At 38.1% G+C, this 8717-nt stretch overlaps 1 protein-coding gene across 1 annotated transcript; it reads right to left on the minus strand.

Annotated features, from left to right (window-relative positions):
- Positions 1-6849: 6849 nt before the first annotated feature.
- Positions 6850-7839, minus strand: LOC396795 (olfactory receptor 10C1). The gene has a single exon (XM_003128275.3). The coding sequence runs from the start codon at positions 7810-7812 to the stop codon at positions 6850-6852; it is 963 nt and encodes a 320-aa protein (XP_003128323.1). The 5' UTR covers positions 7813-7839.
- Positions 7840-8717: the final 878 nt, after the last annotated feature.

Consider the following 8717-nt stretch of genomic DNA (forward strand, 5'->3'; position numbering starts at 1 on the left):
CCTCTCTTGCTGTCTCTCACCCTCTCTGTTTCTCTCTCTCTCTCAAACACACACGCACACACAACATTCCACATAATAGTAGTCTGATTTGAATACAAACACTAAGATTTAAAATTTACACACACAATCTGTGAGTACATTATTTTGAAAAGCAAGTTCAAATGTACTGAATAACATGTACAAATAGATACATCTCCCTTTAAACAGCCTCTTCCCATGGCCCATAATCTCACTGTCCTTTCTGTAAAGGAAACCACTCATATCACATGGGTGTGTATTGTTTCACTTTACAAGTGTGACAGGTATATTTCATTCTCTTTCCTCCCTCGCCCCAGATCCACTCTTTGTCCCACTATGCATGTTGTACTCTATGCTCTACTCAAGAGTCTGAACCAAAAGGAGTCCTTGATATATGGCTTCTATTTGGCTTCAGCCAATGGGGGTCACCAGTTGAGGATTAGAGAAAGAGAGAACAGCTAGTTTGGTTTATTTTCCCTTGGCTCCCTCTCAGCTGGGACACATGAGGCAGCCTATATTGCTCAAGAAAAAGTCATAGCTCTTGGAGATAGCTGTGTATTACAGTTTCTTTTTTTCTGGTTTCCAGTACCACTTCCCCACTTTGTTGCTTCAGGCCTTGGGTATGTGACAGACATCCATTGTGGCTAGTTCCAGGGTAGTGCATGTACAGTACACATATAGACGCCCCTTGTTGGTGTTCTAAATCCTTCTCACACCTTTGATCAATATCTCCTTTTTTTAGCTTCCCTCATTTTCCCAGGTGGAGCGTGCCATCTATTGTATGCTGGGATTATAGCTGATATAACTCTCCATTTACAGACGGACCAAGATCGTTCCATGCTTCGGAACGTTCGAATCACCATTTCTCCCACCTAAAATATTCTTTCCCAGATTTCATCATGGCTAGTTGGTTCCTGTATTTCATTTTTGAGCTTAAAGATCCCTCTAAGAAGGAATACTCAATATAAATTTACTTCCCAGGCTCTCTATAGCATAATTTTCTAAGTTTCATCAAAAGATTATTTTCTGGGAGTTCTCATCATGGCTCAGTGGTTAATGAACCCGACTAGGATCCACAAGGATATAGATTAGATCTCTGGCCTTGCTCAGTGGGTTAAGGATCTGGCATTGCTGTGGCTGTGGTGTAGGCTGGCAGCTACAGCTCCTATTAGGCTCCTAGCTTGTGAACCTCCATATGCCACAAGTGTGGCCCTAAAAAGACAAAAAAATACCAAAAAAAAAAGAAGAAGTGCATTGTCTAATTTCTACATACTTGTATATTTCACAATCTAGTTTATACTTTATTATTATTATTAAAGTGTAGTTCATTTACAATGTTTTGGCAAGTTCTGTTGTACAGGAAGATGACTTAATCACTCACATTTCCTGTGCTGTTCAGTAGGGTCCCATTTCCCATTCATTCCAAATTAACAGTTTGCATCCAAGAAAGCCCCAAAATGCCCATCCATGCCACTCCCTTCCCTCTCTCCCTTGGGAGCCGCAAGTCTGCTCTCCTTGGCCATGATCTGTTTCTGCATTTTTTGTTTGTTTGTTTTTTAGATAGGATCATCTTTTCCATATTTTAGATTCCACAAATAATTTATATCCTATGGTATTTGTCTTTTTTTTTTCTGACTTACTTCATTTAGTATGAGAGTCTCTAGTTCCACCCATGTTGCTGCAAATGGCATTAGTAATATTCCATTGTACAGATGCACCACATCTTCTTAATCCATTCTTCTGTTGATGGACATCTAGGTTGCTTCCATGTCTTGACTATTGTGAATAGTGCTGTTATGAACATAGGGGTACGTGTATCTTTTTCAATGCAAGTTTTGTCCAGATAGATGCCCAGGAGTAAAATTTCTGGGTCATATGGTAGCTCTACATTTAGATTCCTGAGGTACCTCCATACTGCTTTCCATAGTGGTTGTACCAGTTTACATGCCCACCAACAGTGGAGGAGGGTACCTTTTTCTCCACGTCCTCTCCAGCATTTGTTATTTGTTGACCTTTTCTTTTTGTCTTTAGTCTTTTTAGGGCCGCACCCATGGCATATGGAGGTTCCCAGGCTAGGGGTCTAATCAGAGCTGTTGCTGCCGGCCTACACCAGAGCCACAGCAATGCCAGATCTGAGCCATGTCTGCAACCTACAGCACAGCTCACGATAATGCCAGATCCTTAACCCACTGAGAGAGGTCAGGGATCGAACCTGTAACCTCATGGTTCCTAGTTGGATTTGTTTTTGCTGCTCTACGATGGGAAGTTATTTGTTCACTTCTTAATTATGGCCATTCAGACAGGTGTGAGTTGGTACCTCCTAGTAGTTTTGATTTGCATTTCTCTAATAATTAGTGATATTAACCCTTTTTTTCCATGTGCCTGTTGGCCATCTGTATGTCTTTTTTGGAGAAATGTCTATTTAGGTCTTCTGCACATTTTTCAATGGGGTTGCTTTGTTGTTGTTGAGTTGTATGAATTGTTTCTATATTTTGGAGATTAGGCCCTTGCCTGTTGCATTGTTGGCAAAGATTTTCTCCCATTCTGTGGGTTGTCTTTTCATTTTTTTAATGGTTTCCTTTGCTGTGCAAAAGCTTTTGAATTTGTTTGGGGCCCATTGGTTTCTTTGTGTCTTTATTGTCATTATTCCAGGAGTGGATCAAACAAGATATTTTTGTCTTTTTGCTATTTCTTGGGCCGCTCCCGTGGCATATGGAGGTTCCCAGGCTAGGGGTCGAATCAGAGCTGTAGTCTCCAGCCTTCGCCAGAGCCACAGCAACGTGGGATCTGAGCCGCGTCTGCAACCTACACCACAGCTCACGGCAACGCCGGATCGTTAACCCACTGAGCAAGGCCAGGGATCGAACCCGCAACCTCATGGTTCCTAGTCGGATTCATTAACCACTGCGCCACAACGGGAACTCCAAGATATTGTTGTTATTTATGTCAAAGAGCATTCTGCCTATGTTTTCCTCTAGGAGTTTTATAGTATCTGGCCTTATATTTAGGTATTAATTCTTTTTGAATTTATTTTTGTATGTGGTGTTAGATTTCATTCTTTTACATGTGGCTTTCCAGTTTCCCCAGCACCATTTATCGAAGAGACTATCTTTCTTCCACTATATAGTCTGTCCTCCCTGTCATAGATTAGTTGACCATAGTTACTTCGGTTTATATGGGGGCTTTCTGTCCTGTTCCATTGGTCTATAGTTCTGGTTTTGTGTCAGTACCATATTGTTTTGATGACTGTAGCTTTGTGGTATTGTCTTATGTCAGGAAGCTTGATACCTCCATTTTTGTTTTTTTTCTAATATTGCTTTGGCTATTCAGGGTCTCTTGTGTTTCCATACAAATTTTAAAATATTTTGTTCTAGTTCTGTTAAGAATGTCTTTGGTAATTTGAGAGAGATTGCATTGAATCTGTAGATTGCTGTGGGTGGTATGGCAATATTTTGATAATATTGATTCTTTTAACTCAAGAGCATGGTTTATCTGTCCATCTGTTTGTGTCATCTTTGATTTCTTTCATCAGTGTTTTACAGTTTTCAGAATATAGGTCTTTTGTCTCTTTAGGCAGGTTTATTCCTAGGTATTTTATTGTTTTTGATGTGCTTGTAAATGGGATGGCTTCTCTGATTTCTCTTTCTGATCTTTTATTATTAGTATATAGAAATGTAATCAATTTCTGTGTACAGTATTTTTGTTATCCGTTCTGTTTCATTTCATTTTGCTCAGAGGGCATACTTTCAATCATTTTAAATTTATTGTGACTTGTTTCATGGCCTAACAAATGATTTATTCTATAGAATGTTCTGTATGTGATGAGAAGTATATGTATTCTGCTTTGTTGGGTGAAGTGTTCAGTAGATGTCTGTTAGTTTTATTTTGTTTATGTTGTTCAAGTCTCTCTCTACTTGCTCATATTCTGTTTAATTGTTCTATCCATTATTTTAAGTGGGGTATTGAAGTTCAACTGTTATTGTGGAATTATCTATTTATCCATTCAGTTCTGTTAGTTTTTTTCCTTATGTGTTTTGGTAATCTGCTACTAGATGCATCATGTTTGTGATTGCTATAACTTTTTGATGGATAGACTAAATTTATCATCATAAATTTTTTTTGGCTATAGTAACAATTCTTGTCTTTGTGTCTATATGCTCTGATATAGATATAACTATTAGTGTGCCCTTTCCCCCTATATTTATTATTATTTTATTGAAATATTAATGTTTTAGAATATTATAGAAGATTTAAACAGCATAGTGATTCAATATTATTACAGATTATACTCTGTTAAAATTTTTATAAGATAATGGCTATAATTCCCTGTGTTAGACAATAAACCTTGTTTCTTATCTATATTATACATAGTAGTTTATATCTGTTAATTCCATTCCTCTATTTTGCCTTTCCTCTCTTCCCTCTTTCCATTGGAAAACACCAGTTTTTCTCTATATTTGTGAAACGGTTTCTGTTTTGTTATATACATTAATTTCTTTTGATTTTTAGATTCCACATGTAAGTGATAACATGAAATATTTATCACACACATACACACACAGTTATAATGTTCACATCTCCTTCATCTCCTTTATCTATTTAGATGCTAATAGATACTAAGCTTGTTCCCATGACTTGCCTTTGTAAATAATGCTGCTATGAACATTGGGGTGCCTGTATCTTTTCAAATTAATGTTTTTGTGTTCTTTAGATACAATCCCAGAGATGGAATTGCTGGATCATATGGCAGTTTGCTTTTCAATTTTTTCAAGAAAACTCTATAATTTTTTTCCATAAGGAATCACCGATTTATATTCCCACTAAGAGTACACAAGGGTTTCCTTTTCTCTACATCCTCACCAATATTCATTATTTGTATTGTTTTGATGATAGCCATTTTGATAGCTATGAGGTGATATCTCATTGTGGTTTTGATTTGCATTTGCCTGATAATTAGTGATGCTGAGCATCTATTCATGTGCCTGTTAGCCATCTATATATATTCTTTGAAAAAATGTTTATTCAGGTCTTCTGCCCATTTTGGAGGCCACACCTGAAGCATATGGAAGCTCCCAGGCTAGGGATGTAATTGGAGCTGTAGTTGCTGGCCTACGCCACAGCCACAGAAACATGGGATCTGAGCCATGTCTTCAATGTACACCACAGCTGACAGTAGTGCTGGATCTTTAACCCACTGAGTGAGGCCAGGGATTGAACCCGCATCCTTGTAGTTACTAGTCAGGTTTGTAACATGTTGAGCCACAACGGGAACTCCTTGCCCATTTTTCGATTGAGTTGTTTGTTTTTTGATATTGAGTTGTATGAGCTTTTTACTGTATTAACCCCTTATCAGAAATATCATTTGCAAATAATTTCTCCTGTTTAGTAGGTTGTCCTTTTGTTTGGTAGGTAATTTTCTTTGCTTTGCAAAAGCTTTTAAGGTTAATTAGGTCTTATTTGTTTGTTTTTGCTTTTATTTCTTTTCCTTAGCATACAGATCCAAAAAAGTACTGCTATGATTTATGTCATTAGAGGGTTCTGCCTATGTTCTCTTCTAGGAGTTTTATGGTTTAAGGTCTTACATTTAGGTCTTTCATTCATTTTGAGTTTGTTTTTATATGCGAGGTGGGGAAATGTTTTAATCTTATTATTTTACATGTAACTGTCTAGTTTCTGACCTTTTCAAACATGAAAAACCTCTTCAAAATTAGTAAACTAAACAAAAGCTCATGTTATACAAATTGTTTTTAACCTACATTAATTTTTAGTAAATCATTCACTTTTTCTAGATTAGTAAACATGTTTACAAATAATCATCTCTAATACCAAGAGATAATTCCTGCCTATTTCTTCTGCATAACTGTTAAGTAATTACTTTTGTATGTTCATATTATTTCCATTCTTAATTAACTGCACACAGATATAAATAAAAACCACAATGTATTAATGTTTTGGTCTTCAAGGAATTAGATATCTTTTGGTAAAATGGGCATATATGGTAAAATACACATTTTGGTCATTAATGAACATCAGTAGAATTATCACATCTTTTCTTTTCCAGCTTTATTGAGATAAACATGACAAATAAAATTATCAAGAGATGGAGTTCCCGTCGTGGCGCAGTGGTTAACGAATCCGACTAGGAACCATGAGGTTGCGGGTTCGGTCCCTGCACTTGCTCAGTGGGTTAACGATCTGGCGTTGCCGTGAGCTGTGGTGTAGGTTGCAGACGCGGCTCGCTCGGATCCCGCATTGCTGTGGCTCTGGCGTAGGCCGGTGGCTACAGCTCCGATTCAACCCCTAGCCTGGGAATCTCCATATGCCGCGGGAGCGGCCCAAGAAATAGCAACAACAACAACAACAACAAAAGACAAAAAGACAAAATAAAATGAAAAAAAATTGTCAAGAGTTAAGACTTAATATGTATAATGTAATGATTCGATATATGTATCTATTGTGAAATGATTACCACAATTAAGTAACACATTCATTGCCTCACATAGTTGTCTTTTGTGTGTGTGTGTGGTAAGAACACTTAAGATCTACGTTGTTAGCAAATTTGAAGTATATAATACAGAATTATTAACTACAGTTACCATGCTGTATGTTAGAATGGCAGAACTTATTCATTCTATACTATGGGTTGTCACAGTAGCAGTCACAGTTCTCCATTCTTTATCATATTACCACTATTATATGAAGAGTTATTAATCCAAAGGAGGTTTTTACAAAAGATTGGCAAGTACATTTCATTCTTTCCCTCTTCTTTTCTTTTCTCTTAGATTGAGTGTGCATCTTTTTCAAAGAGCAATTTGTGTCGTCTTCTTGTATCTACCTATGAGTCAATACTTTTTTCTTGCCTAGGGTTCTCCTAAGAGCTGCCTTGACTTCCTTGTTCCGTAAACTATAGATGATGGGGTTGAGCATGGATGTCACCACGGTATAGAAGAGGGCTAGGAGTTTATCTATTCCTGGTGAATGGCTAGCCTTGTGTCTCAAGTAGGTGACAGATCCTGAGCCATAGAAGAGTGTTACTACAAGTAAGTGGGAAGAACAGGTGGAAAGAGCTTTTCGGCGACCCTCAGGTGAGGGCATGCTGAGCACGGCAGCTAGAATTCTGCCATAAGAAGCAATGATGAGTAAAAATGGGCTGGAAATGCAAAGGATGGCCACAGCAAAGACTGCAGCCTCATTATGGGAGGTATCCCCACAGGCAAGTGCCAGGATAGGCGGGAGGTCACAGAAGAAGTGGTCTATTTCACAGGGGCCACAGAAGTCCAGGGAGAAAATATAGTTGGTCTGGCCCAAGGCTACCATGCATCCCACTCCCCAAGAAACCATTGCCAAATGGACACACACTCCACGACTCATTCGTGTTGCATAGTGAAGTGGGGAGCATATGGCCATATAGCGGTCAAAAGCCATGGCGGCCAAAAGACAGCACTCACTGATACCAAAAAATGCGAAGAAAAACATCTGTGTGGCACACCCCTCCCGAGAGATTCCTCGGGCCTCGCTCACAAGGCTCTGCAGCATCTTGGGTATGACAGAGCACGTGTAGCCAATCTCCAAGAGAGACAGGTTGGCCAGGAAGAAGTACATGGGGGTGTGGAGGACCGGGTTGGTCCAGATGGCAGTGGCTATGAGAGCATTGCCCGCCAGTGATGCTAAGAACATGAGCAGGATGAGGGTAAATAAAAGGAAACACTGTTCAGTGACCTCAGAGAATCTGGCAAAGGCAAAGCGTTTGACAGACATGCTGTTGTCCTGCCACAAGGAACAATTGAAGGTCATGCCTGAAAAAAAGAAGGCAAGGTCATCATCAAGAGTCTTTCAGAAGGAAAGATGAATCTTTCTCTTACTCTTAACAAGGTCTCGTGAGCCAGAGAGATAGATTTCTTTTCTGCTATTCTAAAATTCAAAGTTTGGAAGTTACCCTCATCTTGAAACCAAATCCTATTGTATGTTTATTATCCTGGTTGATTTGTCAGAAATATATCTGGTCAGTAGACATATAATGGAAAAAAATTAAGTAAAATTCTTTCTCCTCTCTTTTTTTTTTATCATTTGCCAAATACTACCAAATAAAGGTCCTCCCATACCTACCTATTTCTTTCCTATTCTTTAGCCACTGACTTGCTTTCTTTACTCATTTATTAAACACTATTTATTGAGCAAAGAGTATTTTCAAAGTATTTTTCAGTTACTATTGTAGGTCCTGGATTTAATATGTAAAAAAAGATGGAAAGAAGTAGACTGATTCAAAATTCATAAATGTGAAGTAGCAACTCTGCACGATTACAGGGACAATCAGCGTATATGACTGTTGAAAAAGTTGCTCGCACATCAAGCATTTTATTATAAAGCAGTTACACTTATGTTAAAGTATTATTAAGCATTTGCCTTGCACTGTGATTGACTTAATTATAAAATTTAATATCTATGTTTCCCACATAGCAACTCAATTCAGTTAAGGCTGTGGCAAAGAAAACAGACAATAGTTTAGTTATTTTTTTTTAACCCCAAATATTTTCTTAGATGTCCTGACTTCTCAATCATAGCCTATGCAGTTGCATAGAAAACTCTGGATGTGAAGAAATTGTCATCCCTTTTGTCAGTTAAAAACATAAACGTATATCTTACTCATTCTGTCTTTGTGGATCTGGGACAAATTGCAAGTTTCCCCGGTGACTCTGATG

The sequence above is a fragment of the Sus scrofa genome, unplaced genomic scaffold (assembly GCF_000003025.6).
Source record: "Sus scrofa isolate TJ Tabasco breed Duroc unplaced genomic scaffold, Sscrofa11.1 Contig454, whole genome shotgun sequence".
NCBI classification, from domain to species: domain Eukaryota; kingdom Metazoa; phylum Chordata; class Mammalia; order Artiodactyla; family Suidae; genus Sus; species Sus scrofa.

Bases quoted from the DNA above. Each gene is read 5' to 3' on its own strand.
- LOC396795 (XM_003128275.3), bottom strand. From the start codon at position 7,812: ATGACCTTCAATTGTTCCTTGTGGCAGGACAACAGCATGTCTGTCAAA.